General features: G+C 40.2%; 2 protein-coding genes across 3 annotated transcripts; both read left to right on the top strand.

The window, feature by feature from the left end:
* Positions 1-1,954: 1,954 nt before the first annotated feature.
* Positions 1,955-7,884, top strand: lum (lumican). Of its 2 annotated transcripts, none has more exons than XM_060889808.1 (4): positions 1,955-2,413; positions 4,748-4,805; positions 5,574-6,480; positions 6,576-7,884. In XM_060889808.1, the coding sequence occupies exons 3-4, from the start codon at positions 5,607-5,609 to the stop codon at positions 6,728-6,730; spliced, it is 1,029 nt and encodes a 342-aa protein (XP_060745791.1). In that variant the 5' UTR covers positions 1,955-2,413; positions 4,748-4,805; positions 5,574-5,606; the 3' UTR covers positions 6,731-7,884. The 2 variants fall into 2 exon arrangements, with proteins under 2 accessions (XP_060745791.1, XP_060745792.1); XM_060889809.1 differs by having other exon boundaries at positions 5,571-6,480.
* A 2,434-nt stretch (positions 7,885-10,318) lies between these two features.
* On the top strand, positions 10,319-19,808 carry kera (keratocan). Its single transcript, XM_060889595.1, has 3 exons — positions 10,319-11,561; positions 16,871-17,745; positions 17,917-19,808. The coding sequence occupies exons 2-3, from the start codon at positions 16,884-16,886 to the stop codon at positions 18,084-18,086; spliced, it is 1,032 nt and encodes a 343-aa protein (XP_060745578.1). The 5' UTR covers positions 10,319-11,561; positions 16,871-16,883; the 3' UTR covers positions 18,087-19,808.
* The last annotated feature ends 3,458 nt before the right edge of the window (positions 19,809-23,266 follow it).

Raw genomic sequence — 23,266 nt, 5'->3', positions numbered from 1 at the left:
GTGTTTTATGGTTTCAACCATATCTTTCCTTGTGGCTTAGTATTACATTAATCTAATGGATTGGTATTCTTTTAAAGGTTTAATAAAGGAGACTTGTGTGCACTTATCTGACTCTCAGGTGATGGATCCATGCAGGATATCTCTCTGATACATGAGTTTTCTAGGTTTTAATGGAATCTAAGTTAGAGGACTAGGAAGAATCTCACCAAAGACAAATTCGTGGTCAGTCTGCTTTTTTGTGTACGTCTGGGGTAATGCTTCGGATTATTTTACTATCCCAGCCTTCTTTTCCACTCAAAAACAAATAAACACACTTATTGTAAACAGCAGGTTGAAGGAAGGGAGTATTTACTTAAATAAATTCAGACAAATATTCAAGTAAACAAATGGACTAAAGAGGTAGGAGACCAGACTTGCTGACGGAACATATCTGAAGGTCTTTCCAGTTTCCATCCATTTTCATTATCTGCTCTTCGGAGAACAGAGTAGAGGAACCTAATCTGAACCTAATCTGGTTATAAGCTTGCAATGAAAATCACTGACCGGTTAACATAGTTTTGAAGCCTGTCATTAGTGGTGAGGGAATGTTGCTGGAATGTCCATTTTTTGGCTTAGTATTCAGATTGTTTTTCTCACTCACAGTTCTTCAATATGGCATTTTTATAAGGAACAAAAAGTATATTTATTATTCTTTCACAGCTCCAGCTCCATTACGGTTCCAGACGGTGGCAGATCCATTTTCCTTGTGGTTGTTTGTTCATGACGTCTTGTCTGAATGACACGTTACTGACACATTAGAGCCTTATACTAATAGTCCAAATCCTTAGCGGAAAAAAACAACAATATTTTGTATAAAATATACAAAAATAATAAATGTGCAGTGTGTCATTCTCAAGTTAAATAAGGAAACCCTAGCCACTGGATGTAAACAATTATATGGTTTAATGAAAAGCTGTTTTTCTGCCAAAAACAACTCAAACCATTCATGGATGAGAATCAGTCTTTATACATGAGATTTGTACAGTAAGAGTGTGCAACTGAAAGTTTATTTATATTCATTTCTCTCTTATTCAGCTGTTAATTTTGTCATTACATAGAAATTTATTAATAGGGAATATTAAATATACTTCATGTTGTTTTCAGAATGGATAAACAGCCCTAGATGCTAAATATGCAGCCCTAGATGCTAAATATCTATTGTTTGGTTTAACTGTATCTCTAGCATTCAGACTAGCAACTGACAAGCCTTGTTATTTGTCTCTTTTTAGCTTGTAGTGTGAATAGAAATTTTAGGAGTGGAGTAACTGCCATATCACATGTAACTGCCATACAACATGCACCTGGTTATCCTTATGTGACAATCTCATCAAATACTATAAAGAAACAGAGTGAAATTAATGCAGCAAAAAGACAGAAACGAAACAAAAGACAACAAAGACAGAGAGCAAGGAAAAAGGAAGCTGTGGAAAATAAACTAAAAGAAATGGGGAAATTGTTATATGACATAAAGAAATTGAATATATCTGATTAAAACTGTGAAGAAAAGGACCTACAGTAGAAGGAACCTGAGTCAACCTAAAGAGGAACAGACACTGTACCTAGACAGTTGGATCAAGACCCATCATCTTGCAGAAAGAAGATTATAGAATTGTTATGAGTTTCATTTACCTTTATATGAACTTTCTTTTCCATTTTATAGAATGCTAAGTTTCATTTACTTTTATATATGAATTTATGTAACCATTGTGTGATTAAGAAATGATATAATGTTTGATAGTATGTTTAGATATTAAGACAGAAAGTAACAGTGAAAGCTTAAAAAAGAAATCACGAGTTCTGTGTCAGCAGCTTTGTGAGAACACAGTCAGCCGTGCAGCTTAGGAGACTTATCAGGATGTTTTGCAGAAGCATGAGATCATGAGAGACCTGATAGAATGCTGACAGAAGCAGAATGACCATTATGAGATCATACTAAGAAATGTTATAAATAGGGTTTTAGAACCAGTTATCGGTGTGCATTCACCTTGAGGCGAGCTCATTGTGTTATACTCTGTTATTGCTTATAGAGGGTGCATCAGGAGAACAAACGCAGGCTTACACTAGGAGAGTGTTTCCTGGTTTGTTTTATCTTTGCATTTTATTTCTTTCTACTTACGCTAGAATTGTTTGACTATTTGAAGGAGATTTTGTTTGTAATTTTCTTTTCTTTTACCTTACATATATTACACACATCTATTTGTATTACACTACTTTTAATAAAAACAAGGCCTCCCATTGTGAGGATCCTGAAAAGACAAAAAGGTCTAAGTCTGACTCCTTCATCTAAAGGTTCAATCAATAGAATAGGTAGAAGAACTTGGAGCAGAACCTTTGTTAGAAGACCGAGGGACTTCGAAGGATATCTGCGTTCAAGGTAAGAGCAACTCTAATTGTTGATCTTGTGTTTTCAATACTAACCCGTGCAAACTAGGACACATTCTTTAGTGGGATTGCGGAAGGGTTTCCTACGCAATCCGAAAACATGTGTCACTAAAGGACACGTATGTCAGTATAATTACTTCAGTAGCGATGTTTTGAGATGCTTTTCTGTTCTCCATGGATATAAAGAGTGATTATTTGAGTTAATCTCTACACACTGCTGTGTGTCAAAATCCCAGGAGATGAGCAGTCACTGATCGATCCAGCTAGCCTATCTGTCCAACAACAACTATGTCACGGTCAAAGTCACAGAGATCAGACTTTTTCCTCATGTTAATGAATGATGGAAACATGAACTGAAGCTCTTCACCAGAACTTGCATGTTTTTTTGCATTATGCTGCTTTTAAATAAATGACTGATTAGATAACAGTTAGTGTGAACCTTAATGGTCAAGTCTAATTAAATGACACAAAAAAAAAATTCTCCCTGTTCGGTTTCGCCACAGCGGATCACATGGTCCACATTTTAGACTTGCCACGGATTTTATGTCGGATGCCCTTCCTGATGCATCCTTCCCATTTTAATCCAGGCTTGTGACTAGCACTGAGAGTTAACACTTCAGTGGCTGCGTTAGCTCAAAGAATCAAACCACGGCAATGAGAGCGCAGGATACTGCTGCTGGACCACTTGGAGGCCCACAACGAGTACATGTTAATAAACATTGAATAAGTGCATGCATGACATTTTCCTTCACAGTAAAATTATGCCAAATATTCCCGTGTTGAACTTGGATTAGACAGGCTAATGATGAAGTGTGTGTGTGTGTGTGTGTGTGTGTGTGTGTGTGTGTTTTCTCTTTTGCTGAATTTTTGGTAAGCAAAAAGGCCCCAAGATTCTAATATTTATGGAGCCATAGGAAACTATGTCTGAAGACGTTTCAGTGTTCTAACTTCTCAAGTGCTCAGAGATTTGCCTCAATGTACCCCTTAGAAAAATAGACATTCTTTCACATGAACTATTTATCCACCTGAAAGTCCAAATGCATATAAGACGAATAACATTATACAATATTATTGAACTTAGGCCTCATGCCTGCCCATACAATCACATTCTTTTGACTATGAAGACAAAATCTGGCTTTGGATCAGCATGCTCCAAGAAATAATATATTGCTTTTTCCCCCTGACTCTCAAGTACTAACACATGTCAGAGGGGTGGAGGGAGAGAGCTTAAAGTAGAGAGCAAGCCAGAGCCTCTTTTGTGAGAAATGTTTACGAGGAGGCTGAGACCATATGCATCTTACCATCCTCAACAATGTGAATTGTTAAATTAAAAGAATACAAATTTCTTTACCAAACCAGATCTGGGTTTATAGTGGTGCTTTGCACAGAAAATGTGCAAAGAACATTCCAGCCACTTACTAGGTGCAGCTGAAAGATAAAAGTACCAACTAGCACAGCTTGCGTTCCTTTGTCCGGTCAGGAGAAGCCTGAAATATTCTGGGTGTCTACTACCCAGAAACATGCTACAAGATGACAGCATGCTGAGAGAGATACGGTCGTAGATAAAAAGGATAGCTGTTACCGATTTATACACATCTGCACAGCGCTGGAATCACTTTCGCTGGATGCCATGCTCTGCAGCCAGCCAGCCAGCAAAGGCAACAGTAGTAAAGGGCTTATGTAAGTTTGGTCTGGCTTCAGTTTGTGCTTCTGCTTCCTCTTGTCATTTTTTCCGAAGCTTATTTACAACCGCAGTGGACTGGTTAATATAATGGTAGGCAGTTGGCATCACATGCAGCCAAATGCTTTTTTTCTTCCATGACTTTCCACAACATTCTATGAAACCGATTTTGTTTTGCAAAATATTTTTTTTCTTTTTAGAGAAACGTAAGTGTTGGAAATGTCCAGAAGTGGCGTAATGCTTTTGGTGTTTTTGTGTTGATTCTTCATAATGGTTTATTTGTTTTGAAGGGTAATTCAGAATGATTGGGTAATTAAGGTATGTGGGTGTGTGTAAACCAGATAGGTACAGTGTGTGTGTGTGTATATATATACATATTTTGCAAATTCTCTTGCAAGCCTTTGCACGTGGAGCACCTCCGCGTACGAAGTGTCAGCCGCGCCTGAATCTCATTACACACTAGAACCGACATGCCACGGTGCACAGACCACTGACGATCTGCAAGCTGTCTGACTGCTGTTTTCCATCATTCTAGGGCCACTGTAGTTTAGCTGAGCCAGTTTTCTCGTTCTTTATTTCCCTCCTCTCTTTCTTTTGTACTCTATCCCTCCCTCTCTCTTACCCTCCCTCTCTCATCCCCTCCAGAGACCTTGGGCCACACACACCTCTGCCTGCAGCCTGAAACAGATAGAGAGAGAATAAGGTAAGTCAGATTCTACCTGTTACACAAAGGATTCTTCTGAAAAGTTAGCGATTGTGCTCTGTTTTAGGTACAGTAATATCTTTTGACTTTCCATTTGGCGTAGGTTCAAAGCGAAGTCCGTTTCGGTGTATTTCAGATGCAGATTTTAGGATCGAAGAGGAGATTAAACTGCCTAGTTTGATTCTGTCTCTGCATGCACTGCATGATTATATTACCTCTAAATGTCATTTATCATTTTCTAAAAAAAAGACGATTTGTGTTAAGTTTGCACCTTCTAACATTACAGCAATGTGTTCAAGTCCAAGTACGGGGTCTGTTTAGTGGAATTTCTAAATTCAAGACATAAAACACATCATGCTATTTTTTAAATAAGATTATATGTTATATATTGATAGCATGGTAGCATGGTAGTATGCTATTTTATTTGTTTTTTTTTTAGGCTTGCAATGGTTTACATTTAAAAAAGTTCGGGGGTGCTTTAGGTGGTGTACTTGGTTGAGGAGGGGCAAGCAGACTGGGATCATGATAGCAGTTTAAGTAAGCCATAATGAGGAATAAACGTGTATACAAGGGGCTGCTAATTAAGTGCAGTTGTGGCCTGATTTGTCGATATGCTAAAAGATCTTCTACAAACTAACAGATTAACTAAGACACAACAGACTAACTAAGATTTTGAGCTTATAGATGTTATACAATCGTAATGTTAATATTTATGTCTAGGTCGAATACATCTGTCTGAAAATCTTATGCTTAATTGTTTTCCAGCAGAATTTCCACAGTGTTTTTCAGTGCTGTGAAACCATGTTCCCTCTTCGGTCTGTCCTCTTGGCTGGCCTTGTCAGTTTGTGCATCTGCCAGTACTATGATTACTATGACTACCAGCCTGCCGGACAGTCTATGCCTTCTTCACCTAATTGTGCTCTGGAGTGTGACTGCCCTATAAACTTCCCCACGGCCATGTACTGTGACGGCCGCAAATTGAAGAACATCCCGTTTGTCCCAACAGGAATCAAATACCTCTACATGCAGAACAACCTTATCGAGGAGATCAAGGCAGGTGTTTTTGACAATGTCACTGACTTGCGCTGGCTGGTCCTTGATAACAATAACATCACTAGTGATAAGATCCAGTCAGGGACCATTGACAAGTTGGGCAAACTGGAGAAACTCCTCTTCAGCTATAACAAGCTGAACAAACCTCCTGCCCTTAGCACCAAGTCCCTGGATGAAGTGAAACTCATCGGCAACCAGCTGACTACAATTCCCTCAGGTACACTGTCTGGCATGGAGAATCTCACTAGCGTTCACCTGGCCAAGAACAAACTGACCACGGAAGGCCTTACCGGGGCCTTCAAAGGATTGAAGTCGTTGATGCTGCTGGATTTAAGTGAGAACAAACTGAAAAAACTCCCAGCAGGCGTCCCCGCTTCCCTTATGATGCTGTATGTTGACAACAACGATATAGAAAACATCCCAAATGGCTATCTGGCCAAACTGCCTGCACTTCAGTACCTGCGTCTGTCTCACAACAAGCTGGCAGACTCAGGTGTTCCGGCAGGCGTGTTCAATGTTACTTCTCTCCTGGAGCTGGACTTGTCCTTCAACAAGCTCCAGTCCATCCCTGAGGTCAATGAAGCATTGGAGTACCTGTATCTGCAAGTCAATCAAATTAGCAGTAAGTGCTTAGCCTCTTCCAGTTCTTCCTTTCTCTGCCACTGTGTAGTCATCGCTGTCTGACTTTTATTTTTTTTGTTTTTTTCTTTTTTCCAGAATTTGAACTGCTCAACATCTGCAAGATTATCTCACCTGTAAACTACTCCAGACTGGTTTCTCTGCGCCTGGATGGAAACAATCTCACCCAACATAGCATGCCTGACGAGGCATCCGGCTGTCTCCGTCGTGCCTCTGAGATCATTTTTGATTAGTTCTCAACTCCCTGTCTTCTTTGACCAACTACTTTAAAAGATCTATTCATACATCAGATTAACACTTCAATATATATTGTTATTACAGGGGGTAACTTTCCCTCTCAAATAGTGACAGAACACCATAGTCATATTGTCAGTATAGCCCCAAATTACCAAATAACTCCTTGTTATTTGTGTTAGAAGATCTGTACATTGGAGAATTTGTAATACTAACCAAAGTACACTGAGATCTATATAATAAAAGCTGAAATTTCCATTCCTGGCACATTCCAGTATACGGTATGAAGCACACATGTATTATGAATGTTATGTATGACTAGAGCTTCAATACAAAACATGCTTGAACACCTTTAATTTCAGTCACTTCAAACATTCATTCTGTATCTTATATTTATATGGATCGAATTGAAGCACAGATCCTCATTTGCTCTTATGCTTTTGTATAGTTTGTCTAAATGCTGGCACCGACACTCTATATTCACTGTACACATGATAATATTACTCCTTCAGGAATTAGCTTTAAAAATGTCGTTTTTTAATCACCTCTGATGAGCTACGTCTGTATACTATCTCTTTCCTGTTTGGAATTTTATATCGGTTTAGCCAAAGACGGCGTCAGCTATATTACTCTATGTTTCACGTAGCTAGAAAAAAAAGAGAAAGAGAGAAGCATTGATAAAGTCTTGCATTAATCAAATATTTAGATATTATCTTCTTCCCAGAAGGTGGACATTAGTTAAATCTACTAAAGGTGTAACTTGCAAGTATTATAGATTTAAACTGTGAAGAAATGCTATGTATTGTAATGAAAGTAACGTTTGATTTGCTCAGTAACGGCTTACCGCTCCATAAAACCGCGAGATTTATTCAATACTCTAATTTACTTGCATGCAAATCATCATACACTCTCTATAAAGCACTCTCTTCCTTCCTTTTCTGTAGGAACAATATAAACAACATTTTACATACAGTACAACGAATCGTATGCGAACGTATTTGCTATAGTTACAATATCGGAAGATAGATTTCGAGCATAATTGCAGGTCTACTATGTTTAATGATTAACCTTTTTAAGATTTTTAAAGCAAATAAATCAAGATTCTTAAACATACTGTAAACTTTAAATCCATAAACATATCACAATACTCGAATGTTTGCTTTCTTATTATTCATCTATTTAATTTGTAACTTGAAACAAACCTTAACACAATGATGGACTGATCTTGAAATAAAATGAAATGAAATGAGGATGTAATGTGGAATAACTGACAAGTCACAGATCACACTGACGATTCTAATCTCATTCGCTGCATACAACACTAATGCCATATTTACATTTACAGCATTTAGCAGACACACTTTTCCAGAGTGACTTACATTTTGTTATTTCAATTTATACTACTAAGCAATTGAGTGTTAAGGGCCTTGCTCAGGGGCCCAGCAGTGGCAGCTTGGTGAACCTGGGATTTAAACTAATGACCTTCCAGTCAGTAATCACCACATCCCAAAACAATATTACATTATTTCTGTTTTTCTAATATAAAGCTGGTCCATGTATTTAAAATTAGCTAAGACAACCAATTTCATCATTATAATGAATATTTATAATTGGGGGGGCACAGTGGCTTAGTGGTTAGCATGTTTGCCTCACACCTCCAGGGTTGGGGGTTCGATTCCCGCCTCCACCTTGTGTGTGTGGAGTTTGCATGTTCTCCCCGTGCCTCGGGGGTTTCCTCCGGGTACTCCGGTTTCCTCCCCGGTCCAAAGACATGCATGGTAGGTTGATTGGCATCTCTGGAAAATTGTCTGTAGTGTGTGATTGTGTGAGTGAATGAGAGTGTGTGTGTGCCCTGTGAAGGGTTGGCACTCCGTCCAGGGTGTATCCTGCCTTGATGCCCGATGACGCCTGAGATAGGCACAGGCTCCCCGTGACCCGAGGTAGTTCGGATAAGCGGTAGAAGATGAATGAATGAATGAATGAATGAATCATTATCTGAATATATATAGGAACATTTTATTTATTTTTTTGGACAAAATAAGGTTTTTGCCCATGTCATACTGATGCCTCAATTCCATAAAAGCGTAAATATAATTCAGAAAGTCAACATCAAACATTTTTGGGTAACTTCTTGTTCTCTGGGGTGGAAGGAATGTCACTTTTTCTCTCCTGTCAATCAGAGCAACACTAACCAATCACAGGCATCTGTACCTTCATGTGACACGGCATAGGAAGCGATTTGAAAAGATTTGCACATGGGCTGGAAGACCAAATTAAAGGATAGGTAAATAATCACTTTAATAAGGAAACTAACTGTTTTTATACTGTATACTTTTATCTTTCTTTAGTATCTACCTGCATAGATCTGTAAGATATGATTTCCTCATCCAATTTAATGTCTCACTTTAAAAATTAAGTTGTTGGACAGCAGAAGACAAAAAAAACACTTTAGTGCACTTTTTTGCTGAAAAGTACTTGAACGCCTACCAGTGAAGACACAATTTTATTCATTCATTCATTCATTTTCTACCGCTTATCTGAACTACCTCGGGTCACGGGGAGCCTGTGCCTATCTCAGGCGTCATCGGGCATCAAGGCAGGATACACCCTGGACGGAGTGCCAACCCATCGCAGGGCACACACACACACACACACACTCATTCACTCACACAATCACACACTAGGGACAATTTTCCAGAGACGCCAATCAACCTACCATGCATGTCTATGGCCCGGGGAGGAAACTGGAGTACCCAGAGGAAACCCCCGAGGCACGGGGAGAACATGCAAACTCCACACACACAAGGTGGAGGCGGGAATCGAACCACGACCCTGGAGGTGTGAGGCGAACATGCTAACCACTAAGCCACCGTGCCCCCCGACACAATTTTAATTACTTTTAAAAGATAGAACAGGCATTTATAACAGAAGCATTTATAACAGAAGCCTTTATAATCACCACATATACAGTACATTACAGCACAGTGGAATTCATTTCTTCACATACCCCAGGTTGGGGTCAGAGTGCAGGGGCAGCTATGATACAGCACCCCTGGCGCAGGGAAGGTTGAGGCAGTGAAGCTTGGCTGTGCTGGGCCTTGAACCCCGATCCTCTGATCAACAACTCAGAGCCTTAACCAGTTGAGCCACCACTGCCCCAATAATAATAGCTCTACTCATGTTCGGTGCAAACGAATCAAAGAAGGCTTTGACCAAACACTGTAATCAATTCCATTTCTAATCCAATATCAACCCTCAAGACATCTCATGCCATGTGAACGATTTCCCAGGCCACCACACATACAAGTATCTACAGTATAGTGACTGATGATTAGCAACCCACAGAAATAATAAACAAATGGTCTTATTTGTAGAAGGCTTAAGAAACTTCCTTGTTGTACACAAAAATATCCATGAATGCACTCACTCACTCATCTTCTACCGCTTACCCGAACTACCTCGGGTCACGGGGAGCCTGTGCCTATCTCAGGCGTCATCAGCATCAAGACAGGATACACCCTGGACGGAGTGCCAACCCATCGCAGGGCACACACACACACTCTCATTCACTCACACACTACGGACAATTTTCCAGAGATGCCAATCAACCTACCATGCACGTCTTTGGACCGGGGGAGGAAACCGGAGTACCCGGAGGAAACCCCCGAGGCACGGGGAGAACATGCAAACTCCACACACACAAGGAGAAGGTGGGAATCGAACCCCCAACCCTGGAGGTGTGAGATGAACATGCTAACCACTAAGCCACCGTGCTCCCATGCTGTAGATTTATATTTGCAAATTGCTGGATCTAAGAGGCCCAAACCTGTTCCTGCATGTCAATGCCCCTGTGTCCAAAACCAAAAACCAAGGTGTAGAAAACCATGGTGTAGAAGATCTCACATGGCCTGTACAGAACCCTGACCTTCTTTGGGAGGAAAGGAAATGACTGCACCACAGAACACAGACAGACAGACAGACAGACAGACAGACAGACAGACAGACAGACAGACAGACAGACAGACAGACAGATAGATAGATAGATAGATAGACAGACAAACAGATAGATAGATAGATAAATAGATCTTCCCAGTTGGTAGCATATGAAAGGGAACAGATGACTGATGGTTGGAATTGGCAGGTGACCAAAAAGTGATAAAAGAGTCCTATAGAAACAACCCCAAAAACATCCATCATAAAATTCTAACCTGAACCTGTTAACCGAATAAGTGAGCTCGAGTAACACTAGCGAAAGCGTATGCCCTCGAAGCCCCCCAGTTCAGTTTCACCTTTAACTCTACATATTTCAGACAAACATGTCTGTGCAATATCTGTAACCCTGCTCAGGCACACACGGACAAACTGATGGATGTGCCCTCTGGGTGGTCTGGTAAACTGGAGCATTCAAAACGTGAAAGCAATGCAGCAGAGTAAGCAAGCTGTGGGTGTGAGCAATCTAACCCCCCTTCTACCGTCTCCGCTATTCCTCCGTTCCTCTCGCATCTTTTACCTTTAAGGAAAAAAAGAAGGAAAAAGATGATTGGCAAAAGATAGACAGTGCATGCCCCAAAAAGACTCTGATACACACACTCACACAACCCCCTTTTTTTTTTCTAGATCCAGCAGATGTCATGGGTACAGCCTTGAGGGAATAGCACTACAAACAATACATATCTAATAAAGGACAGAGAGACACTGAAACGACACAGAGAGACGTTCACAGAGACCAGATTGGACCACGAAGTAGGAGAAGGTCATTTGGAACACGAAACCAAGACAAGAACTGTCCCATAAACTGCCACTTTTCCATGTCCAGCTCTGAAAATTCAGGTAATGTTTCATCTTAGTTTGATTTAAGGTTTATTAGTGTTGATGTATTCGAAGACGTACAAACGATGCTCCAAACATTGCTTAATAATTACGTTTGGAAACACCTGCTGATTTAGTTGTAATTGATTTGAGTAAAAAATTTATTTTAGTAGATTTGAGTAAAAAATCTTTTATTCTCGAATGTTAGACAGTCGCCTTTCACTCGGTCGATATCTAAAAGAAATGTATTGTATAGTTTTATGTTAGCGTTTGTTTTTTTGTTTGTTTGCTTTTTAATCAAGTGGTATAAAGGGATATGTTTGAAATAAAAAAGTCAATATGTTTTATTTTTAAAAAAAACAACACTAATTTTGCATTTTTGAACAGGTTTGAAGCTAAAGATATTCTTCATTACTTTCAGCCAAAATAAATAAATTAATAAAAAATGTTGGGTTTCACCACAGCTGTCTAAAAGAGCTGAGCTGAACCCAAAAGCTGAGCTAGCACAGAACCATATGTTATTAACATATCTGGCTGAGAAACAATAATCCATCCAGGAAATTAATCTGATCAAGGGGTTTTTTTTTTCATTATATTTTTTGGGGGGTGTTTTTAGAGTGAAATAGCAATATGCGAAAGCCTACACGTTTCCACGGACATTTCTCCTTAACATACTAGAAATGCTAATGCATACTGGAAACTATGCTAAACCAGTGCTAAACCTAAAACAAACTGTTTATCGCAATGAATAATTACGATTAAACGTTAAGAAACAGAATTTTTTTTAATATATTAACAATGAATGTGTTCATTTTTAGTCCATCAATTATATCTTTTATGTTTCCAGGTCCATATAACTGACTGAATTTATTCTATAATGGCATCTGAATTCGGAATATTATTTTTTTGAGTATTTTGCATATACTTCATATGTCCAGTGAAGCTCTTGGTAAGCTCTGATGCCCATGGTGAAGAGACATCTGATCTATGAGTGTTGCTTTTAACAGAAGTATAGATAGATAGATAGATAGATAGATAGATAGATAGATAGATAGATAGATAGATAGATAGATAGATAGATAGATCTTCCCTTATACTTGGCTTATACTGTAGACTGTGCAACAGTTCACTGGGAGTTAAAAATCTCGTGTTAATGCAGCATACAGTGTTCAGATAAAGATCTGAAATACTGTAATCCACAGATCTTAAACCTGGACATAACTCAGAAGAAATTCACAATACGATCACCAAAGGGCATCGAGCTCTATAATTCCACCACACTGTCGAATTCTTGATTCCCATTGGTCAGAACATTTTGAATAAAGCATTCGTTCTCATTATTAAATTTTACATTTCTAATTTATTTGCAAATTTATTATTTCAAATTGTGACAAATGGGAGATCTGACAGTTGTCTCCAGGGAAGTCAAGTCAAGTCAAGAGTCAAGAAGCTTTTTATTGTCATTTCAACCATATATAGCTGTTGCAGTACACAGTGAAATGAGACAACGTTTCTCCAGGATCAAGGTGCTACATAAAACAAAGACAGGGCTATAAGGACTTAGTAAGTTAGTCCTAGCCTCATAATGTGCAACTGTGCAACCTGGTGCAAACAGTGCAGGACAAGACAGACAAGAAAGTGCAGGACAATACAGACAAGACAGTGCAGGACAATACAGACATGACAGACAAGACAGTGCAGGACAAGACAGACAAAACAGTGCAGGACAAAAGACAGTGTAGACAAAAGGTTACAGGACAATACACAAAATACAAAACAGACAATACACAAAAGACAGTAAACAAAAAACAGCGCTGACCGACCGGTGTCAATACTGTATGTAAATACTGTAAGTTCAGACAATATTTAGAAGAAGAAGAAGACCAGGGGGCATAGAAGCCTTTATTATCGCCACATATACATTACAGCACAGTGGAATACTTTTCTTCACATACCCCAACTGAGGAGGTTGGGGTCAGAGTGCAGGGGCAGCTATGATACAGCACCCCTGGAGCAGGGAGGGGTTGAGGGCCTTGCTCAAGGGCCCAGTAGTGGCAGCTTGGCTGTGCTGGGCCTTGAACCCCAATCCTCCGATCAACAACCCAGAGCCTTAACCAGCTGAGCCACCACTTGCATGCAGTAATACTAGAATGAACACAGTTTCTTATCAGCAGGTCCCTGAGATAGTGTAAAAACAGCAACAACTGAAATATTCTACAGTATGTGCAAACTGACTGAAATGTTAGACAGTGTGTGTAAAGAGCAAAGAAGTAAAAAAGTGTGCAAAACAGCATAAAACCAATTTGTAAACAGTAAACATGTAAACAGTTTGAATGTAAGTAACATGTAAACAAGTTGAAGCTCATTTTCGGTCAGGGATTATTTGAACCTGATTAGCTTCGGCCCATAGTGAAAAGTCTGCCAGACTTGCTGATATCTATGCAGAATCATGAGTGTTAGCATGAGCTGAGTTATCAGCATAGCAGTGCTATGAAAGCCCACCTATAGGTAGTATGTATGTGCCTCTTAGATCTGGGTTCTTGGACATTATTCTGCCAGTTGGTAGTTGCTGGTGTTTGAAGTGGAACCTGACTTTCAAAATACTATGAGGCCTGGCTTCTGCTTTTTTGGAATGAAAACTTACACACACACACACCGGCTTACATACTCTGGATAAGACTGGACACCTCTGGTCTGGAACATTGTGTAAGAATAGGGTCCAATGGGCAGGTAGTGGGATTGCAGAACAAGATAATAACAGGATGTATAATGAGAGAAAAGAAAAAAAAAAAAAACATTGAAAGAGACAGCCTTAGAAATGTTTGGTCTTCCCATCAGTGAAGATGGCAAAGCCATAAGCAGTGAGAGAGAATTGTGAAGGTGGCTCAAGTTATAAGCTTATAGGGCCCAGAGGAAACCCCCGAGGCACGGGGAGGACATGCAAACTCCACACACACAAGGCGGAAGCAGGAATCGAACCCCCAACCCTGGAGGTGTGAGGCAAATGTGCTAACCACTAAGCCACCGTGTCCCCAGTTTTTTCTTCTACTGCAATAATTTTCAATATAAGACTCACTGCTTAGTAATTTTCATGTTCTGTTGTTAGCACAAAAAAAGTCTTTCCTCGCTCACCATGTTGCCATTTTCTGGAGATGTTCAATGAGTAATTCAAAAAAATAGTTGAGTCAGTAAACACTGGATTCCAAGTTCCAGAATGCAATGGAGTTATATCAGAAATTTAGTTTAGCTAGTTGGTTAGCAACAAAATAACATGCCTGATGAAGGTTTGAACAGAAATGAGTTGATTCGAACAGAAAATACAGATGAGGAAGTTGGAGAGCTGGTCAGACTGAAGGTCGAAAGCACTGCTGTATGTCTTTCATTAAGTTAAGGTCAGGCCAAAACTTTAGTGCCACTCTCAGCAGATAGTTGTATAGTTCATTCATTCATTTTCTACCGCTTATCCAAACTACCTCGGGTCACGGGGAGCCTGTGCCTATCTCAGGCGTCATCGGGCATCAAGGCAGGATACACCCTGGACGGAGTGCCAACCCATCGCAGGGCACACACACACACACTCTCATTCACTCACACACTATGGACAATTTTTCCAGAGATGCCGATCAACCTACTATGCATGTCTTTGGACCGGGGGAGGAAACCGGAGTACCCGGAGGAAACCCCCGAGGCACGGGGAGAACATGCAAACTCCACACACACGTGCTAACCACTAAGCCACCGTGCCCCAATTGTATAGTATCATGTATAATAAAGATTATTATGGAGGTCATTTATTATTAATATAGTTTTAAAATGATAGTAATGAAGTAAATCAGTTTGGAGTTGTGTTTAAAGCAGGATCATACTTACCGCTGTTGAGGTCAGGTGGAGTTGGCTCAGTCAGACATTATTAGCTGGTGTCCAGATACTCTCCTTGATCTTGCCTAGCTCAAAAAAAAAAGACTGAACCTTAGACGATGAGCTCCCATATGGAAAGTAGACAGCGGAATCCAAGAATTTAAACCATATCCAGATGAGTGCATATATAATTCTTCTCACATGAGTGCAGTTAGAGTAAGACTGATCAAAGATGTTAAACAGTGACCAATAACACCACTGTGTTTGATATAAAAAAGCATGAACTGGAACAGTAATTGATGTGCACATGTAACTTCTGGTCCCATCCCAACAAACTACTCAGAGATGACACTTGCTTAGACTGGACAATCCATGACTCATGACTTCATCCTGTGCTGATAAGAACTGACTGGCCTTACTCCACAGGAATGGCTTTAATCATAAAACTGAAGAAAACTTCACATAAAAGCTTCAAATGTACTGTAGATTTTCTTTGTAGCTGCTCGATGTATTAAATACATTTGCTGGTACATACTGTGCTGCAGTACCTACAGTATACTGCATTAGATTTACAATTAGATTGAAGAATCAGTCTAAGAGTTTGTATTATTCTCTTGTGGAAAGCTTGCTAGGAGTTACAAAGCACAATTGAGAGAATTATTTCCAATTCTGGGGGCATGGTGGCTTAGTGGTTAGTACGTTCGCCTCACACCTTCAGGGTTGGGGGTTCGATTCCCGCCTCCGCCTTGTGTGTGTGGAGTTTGCATGTTCTCCCCGTGCCTCGGGGGTTTCCTCCGGGTACTCCGGTTTCCTCCCCCGGTCCAAAGACATGCATGGTAGGTTGATTGGCATCTCTGGAAAAATTGTCCGTAGTGTGTGATTGTGTGAGTGAATGAGTGTGTGTGTGTGTGCCCTGTGATGGGTTGGCACTCCGGCCAGGGTGTATCCCCGTGTATCCAGCCAGGGTGTATCCCCGCACAGGCTCCCCGTGACCCGAGGTAGTTCGGATAAGCGGTAGAAAATGAATGAATGAATGAATTTCCAATTCTGTTGCCATGCTTCAAGCAGTCTAATGACTCACCCCTAACCCTATAATGCATTTTGGGTCGAAGAATAGTTCACTCAAAGGAACTAAAAGGCAGCTCCTGGGGGCTCCTGGCTGGTGCAACAGAAAAGCATTTGCCATATCATCCAGTTTTTGTTTTTCAAAGCCATCCTGGCTCATGGTATACTCTTTGGTCTGTCAGTTACAGTTATAGACATGGGCATGGGAAACTAAACATGCTATGTGGTCAGGTGGATCTTGTAGATATGAACCTATAGGACAGCAGCAGCACATGATTCAAGAAATATTTAACAGGTTTCTTTGAAACACACAATTGAGTTCAAGAGCAGTCAATGTTGCTTAATAGAATTGTCCTGAGATACCTAATTAATGTTTTAAAATATGTTGTATGTCTTTGTTTGAACAGGCTGAGGTTCAAAATGAAGTCGTTCCTCACTGCTTTTGCAATTCTGCTACTAGCTGGCTCAGTGGATTCTCAGGAAATGTCATATGAACACTTACTGTCCCAACTGCATGCCTGCCCCAAAGAGTGCTACTGTCCTCCCAGCTTCCCCAATGCAGTTTATTGCAACAATAGGGGGCTGAAAAGAATCCCCAAGATCCCCCCATTCACCTGGTATTTGTACATACAGAACAACCTCATTGATGTCCTTTCAGCAGATGCCTTCCATAACACCACACAGTTGAAGTGGATCAACCTTAATCATAACAAGATCTCAAATGAAGGAGTGGAAGAAAATGCACTTAAAGCCTTGCCCAATCTGCTGCATCTCTATATGGAAGAAAACTTGCTCACCTCCATACCTTCTCCTCTTCCACCAAAGATAGAACAGCTACATCTCTCCAGAAACCGGATCTCAAAAATCCCAGCAGGTGTCTTTACTGGGAAGAAACATCTCATGTTACTCAACCTGCAGGGTAACAAACTACAGGATGATGCAGTTAATGAGGTCAACCTTAAAGGCCTCAGTGGTTTGGTTCAGATCAACTTGGCAAAGAACCATCTGAACAGCATGCCTAAAGGTCTTCCACCATCCACTATTCAACTCTACTTGGACGGCAACAATATTCAGAAGATCCCTGCAGAATATTTCAATGGACTCCCCAAGATGGCCTTCCTAAGGCTTAATCGCAACAAACTAGTTAATGGAGGGATCCCAAAGAATGTTTTCAACCTTTCCAGCATCCTGGACCTACAGCTTTCTTATAACCAACTTACAGAGGTACCACTAATTTCTTCTGTCCTGCAGCATCTACACCTGGACCACAATAAAATTAAGAGTAAGTCAACAAGTACCTAAAGTTGATCTGTCTTTTATCACCAATAAGCTGTTTACACATTTTAAAAAATGTTCCTAACAGGATTATAACACTGTCTGAACACCTTCTGACCAAAAGATCATTCAACAACACTGTTGTATAACATGTATAATGTATTCGTATTCCCTGTAGGTGTGAACTCCTCTGACATCTGCCCAGTTTCTGCTGACACTTTTGATGACTACTTTGATGAAAGAGTCCCTCAACTCCGCTACCTCCGCCTTGACGGGAACGACATCAAACCTCCAGTTCCCAGAGATCTGATGATCTGCTTCCGACGTCTCAGTGCTGTAGTCATATAAGGTTAGGACTAGCCAGCTTGTGGTGGACTGGAAGAAATGCTTTTGTAAAACATAATGTTCTATCCTGGTGATCTTGTACTTGTACACAGCGGACAAAAGAGGTTTAGAGATAAGTTTTGCTTCTGAAGTGACTTCACTGTGACTTTACTGTGCTTTAAGTTGATTTAGATTACAGTATACATGGTAGAAGAGGAATAGCATTGTCAGTAGTGTTAATTTCGTCAGACGAGACGAGACGAAATATGTTCGACAACAACCTTTTTTTTTCATGACTAAGACGAGACGATGACAAGACTGCACCACTGTCCAAAAACGCTGACTAAGACTAAATTAACATGCATTATTGTTGACGAAAAAAGACGAGACAAAAATGTTTTGTATAAAATAAAACCTAAGATAAAATCTCTCTTCATTTTCGTTTACAATTGTCTCTGCTTTTTCATCAGCTGTTACGCCTTTAAAATATTCACAACGAGTTTGCGGCTTCGCGCTGTTTAGTGTGTGCGTAGAAACAATTCGTCCACACGCCGCTAAAACAAACTCCTGAGCGCAAGTCCACCCCTGGTCTAGTCAGGCTTTTTGTGTTAAATTATATTTCCTGTTGCTGTGCAGGCTGTTTTATTGTACATGACAGCTTATGTCCCGATGACCGGTCTTTGCATTACGATTAAAAGCAGTATCAATAAAGTAAAAAATGTGGTGTGCAGTCAAGTTCGAGTGTATGCACTGTTTAAACGAGTGTTCACAACTTCTCACCGATACTTTTGTGATTCGCGGACTGTAAATAGGTTGTGTTTTAGGCCCACAGTAAAGTGGCCTATTCTTTTCAGTTTTTCTGAGTATATTCATTTTATTTCTGATTTGAACAGAAACATGAGACACAAGGCAACCAAAACAGTTTTAAAAACTTTTGTAACTTAAGTTGTCAGTCGGAGTCTGTTGGGCTCCAGCTTTAGAATTGTGTTGGTTAAAATAAAATACTCTTCAGAACAGGTTCATCATTTGTGAATGTGTCTCCTAAATCAGACATTGAAAACCAGACATGTTTAACATTTGCATTCAACAAAAATCATTCAACAAGTGTATTTTGTCAGGTAATTATGACGTTTAACCAATGCTTGTGTCACGATGAGACAAAGGCGAGTGAGGATCCAAACGCAGTTCAATCTTTTATTAATCCAAATCAAGCAACAGGCAAACAGACATGCAGGCAACACCAGGCAAAATACTGAGCAAACAGGGACACAGACACAAACATACAACAACCAACCCCAGGGAAGTGAACAAACAGGGTAGATATAGCAAACAGGAACCAATCACCAAGCAGAGACAATCAGTGACTAACATGATACACCTGGGGGGGAGATAGAGTGCAATTAGTGTCCATGGTAACCAATGAGTGGGCGGAGCAAACAATTAACAGCAAGGCAGACAGCAGACAGAAACAGGGCAAAACACAGACAGACTCATTACAGTTTGAGATGTGAAACACTTTTTTTTTACTGAAATGTTTATCAGTAATAATCTCAGTAATAATTTGTTATTTTTAAAAAAGACTACAATTTTTTTGACTAAAACTAGACTAAAATTAAAAGACTTTTAGTCGACTAAAACTTGACTAAGATACCTTGTTTTCTTTTGACTAAAACTAGACTAAAATGACGAGACTTTTAGTCGACTAAAACTTGACTAACAAAAAAAGATATGTGAATGACTAAATATGACTAAAACTAAAAGACATTTGGCACAAGACTAAGACTAAATTAAAAATAGGTGACGAAATTAACACTAATTGTCAGGAAAGTTGTTGGTCTGCATCCGCATCTGTGGGTAATGAATCTAAAGAGTATTGAATGAATTGGTCAACAAATGTAATCAGCTGGTTTCTAGTTAGTATGTCTTTTAATTATATAGTTATAAGATCTATAGTCATAATTTAGTTAATGGACATTCACTAAATTGGTGGATTCAGCAGGTTAGTGTGTGTCAGCAATTTAAACCATAGAGGAAATGGTCAATATCTTTTTTACTTATTTACATTATTTCTTTTTTATTGTAAAGGGCTGGGGCTCTTAGGGATGATGTTATATTTTATTACAATTTTATCAGATTATCTGTATTGACCAATCAAATGAAGTCTATTTGGGTTTGAGAATATTGTAGACAAAACTAGTTAAAAAAAAAAATAATAAACTAACAATTATGTTTTTAAATTAATATTGTGCTCATTTTATTCATTAATGTCTTGGTGCATATTGATCTGGTAAAATAAAAAAATACATTGTTAAAAAACAATAGTTGTTTTTTTTTCATTGCACATTTGTCAGTGAAACATCAATGCGGTGTTTTAACATCAATCAGCTGTTATTCACTCACTCATCTTCTACCGCTTATCCGAACTACCTCGGGTCACGGGGAGCCTGTGCCTATCTCAGGCGTCATTGGGCATCAAGGCAGGATACACCCTGGACGGAATGCCAACCCATCACAGGGTGCACACACACACACACACTCTCATTCACTCAATCACACACTACGGACAATTTTCCAGAGATGCCAATAAACCTACCATACATGTCTTTGGACTGGGGGAGGAAACCGGAGTACCCGGAGGAAACCCCCGAGGCACGGGGAGAACATGCAAACTCCACACACACAAGGTGGAGGCGGGAATCGAACCCCCAACCCTGGAGGTGTGAGGTGAACGTGCTAACCACTAAGCCACCGTGCCCCCCCTGAAGCAGGACCCAAGTGTGCAAATTCTATACATCTTCACCAGAGACTGTAGCATAGGTCATGGCACAGGCAGGCAAAAACAGGCAGCAATAATCCATAACCATAATCGGGAATATAGAAACAATCAAAAACCCAGAAAGTCACATTACCTACAGTACACAAAACATAGGAAACACATATGCATGGATGTCCTGAAACAAAAAACAAACAAACCACAAGGTCAGAAGTAGATAAGACACCTTTATACTGATCCTTGCTGAGGTTTACTTTTTTGAGTGACCTCCGGAAGTTCTTTGACATCTGGACACCCAGGAACTTAAAACTTGGTGCACTCACTACCATAAATTCCATCAATTCATATTATAGCAAGAGTTTTGCCACCTTTTTCAAGTCAATGATGAGCTCTTTGGCCTTGCTGCTCTTGAAAGCCATAATGTTTTCTTAGCAACACATAGTTATTAGAGCTCCTGCATATTTTAAAAAATGTGTTTGTGTTGTATGGCAGGAATGCAGTCACAGATGAAGGAGGAGTACAAATTAAGGCCTGAGGGTCACCAGAATTAAGGGTCAGAATAGATGATCACTATGATTCTGACTGACTGGGAGTGGTCACACAGATAGTCCAGGATCCAAATCGTGGAGCTTGGATACCAGCTTGCATGGGATTATTGTGTTGAATGCTGTGCCATAGTCAGTGAACAGGACGGGTGGGTCCTCTGCAGATCTGCTATGTAGGTCTGGTATGCATACTGGTGTTGGTCATGGTTTTTTTTTTGGCACGGTGCTTTCGATATGTGTCCACTCCAGTTTTTCAAAGCACTTCATTATAATTCAGGAGATGGCAACTTGCCAAATGTCACTGAGGCTTTTGTCAGCTGTTTCTTTAGGCACTGGTACAATGATGGCTGTTTAAAACATTTGTGGACAATAGCCTTTGAACACATCTGCCAGATAAGCTACATAGTCCTCAAGTATTAGTCAAAGAATTCTGTGCCTGCTGATTTTCCAGAGTTTGTCTCACTTTCATCTCCTGCTGTGGATCTCCATTGAAATAAAAGAGTCTGTTCTTGTTGGCTGGGTTCTTGTGGTTGGTTCTTTGTTGTCTTTTTCAAAATGAGCAAAGAACCTGGAGAGCTGCTCGGCTAGTCTGGAGTTATTATTTAGTTAGTGTTTGATGTTGTTCTGTTGATGATAGACTGGATACCTGGCCATTCGTTCTATAGGTCGTTGTTGTCGTTTTTTAAGTTGGTCCTGGTGACACTGTAAGTTCTAAACCTGTACTGTATGCTGCACCTCACACTCTCAGCAGATGGTCTTGTTGGGGAAAACCAAGCTACATTTACAGGCTGCATTTATGTAGTCAGAACAGTATTCAAACCGACCCGCACCAATCACAAGACAGGGCAGAGATCATCTATAAATCAAAACAAGACTTACTGTACATGATAATGTATACAAAGATGTACTTAGAGACACAAAACTTTAGCACAGAGAGAGAAATCCCATGATAGAATTCAGCAGAAGAAACTGCAGGACAGGGAGGCCACGTAGAAGACCTCAAATTGTTCAGAATGGGTTCGTCTTGGCCAGACGCTGCTTGTAGGTCTTGGCTGCCCCCCTTAACCTGACACGGACAATTAGCTGGAGGGCCGCCACCATTTAAAACAAAATTCCAGAGGAAGCACTTCTCTAGATATCATGAACATGTTTGTTCAGGCCTGGGTGTCCTTAAGCAACCAGGTTTGATAACATAATCCTCACTTCTCATCTGGCTTGTGGTCTCTAACCGTCTTATATCAATAGTATTGCTTTTCATTTTGAAAAATAGATCAGTCAGAAAGGTGTTAAATGCTAATGTCTGTCCCAATGAAAAAGCCACAATACACTGACACACACAGACACACACACACACGCACATTCACACAAACACACACAGATACACTCACACAGACACACACACACACTTAGACACACTCATACAGACACACACATAAACACACAGACACACTCATACAGACACACACATAAACACACAGACACACTCATACAGACACAGACACACACAGAGACACAAAGACAGACACACACACAGACACTCACAAAGACACACACAGACACACACACAGAGACACAGACACACTCACAGACACAAACACACACACACACACTCAGACACACACAGACACTCACACAGACACTCACACAGACACACACACACACAGACACTCACACAGACACAGACACTCACACAGACACACACACAGACACAGACACACTCACACAGACACACTCACACACTCACACATACAGACACACACAGACACACTCACACAGACACAAACACACACACACACTCAGACACACACAGAGACACTAACACACACACTTAGACACACACATAAACACACTGACACATTCACACAGACACAGACACACACACACAC

The sequence above is a fragment of the Tachysurus vachellii genome, chromosome 16 (genome assembly GCF_030014155.1).
Source record: "Tachysurus vachellii isolate PV-2020 chromosome 16, HZAU_Pvac_v1, whole genome shotgun sequence".
Lineage (NCBI taxonomy): Eukaryota > Metazoa > Chordata > Actinopteri > Siluriformes > Bagridae > Tachysurus > Tachysurus vachellii.
Note: the sequence above shows the minus strand (reverse complement) of the source record. Positions and strands in the feature narration are given on the sequence as shown.

Excerpts from the sequence above, each read along its gene's own strand:
- lum (XM_060889808.1), top strand. The coding sequence starts at position 5,607 with ATGTTCCCTCTTCGGTCTGTCCTCTTGGCTGGCCTTGTCAGTTTGTGC. Across the intron at positions 6,481-6,575 it reads GCAAGTCAATCAAATTAGCA|AATTTGAACTGCTCAACATC; the intron begins GTAAGTGCTTAG and ends TCTTTTTTCCAG.
- kera (XM_060889595.1), top strand. The coding sequence starts at position 16,884 with ATGAAGTCGTTCCTCACTGCTTTTGCAATTCTGCTACTAGCTGGCTCA. Across the intron at positions 17,746-17,916 it reads GGACCACAATAAAATTAAGA|GTGTGAACTCCTCTGACATC; the intron begins GTAAGTCAACAA and ends TATTCCCTGTAG.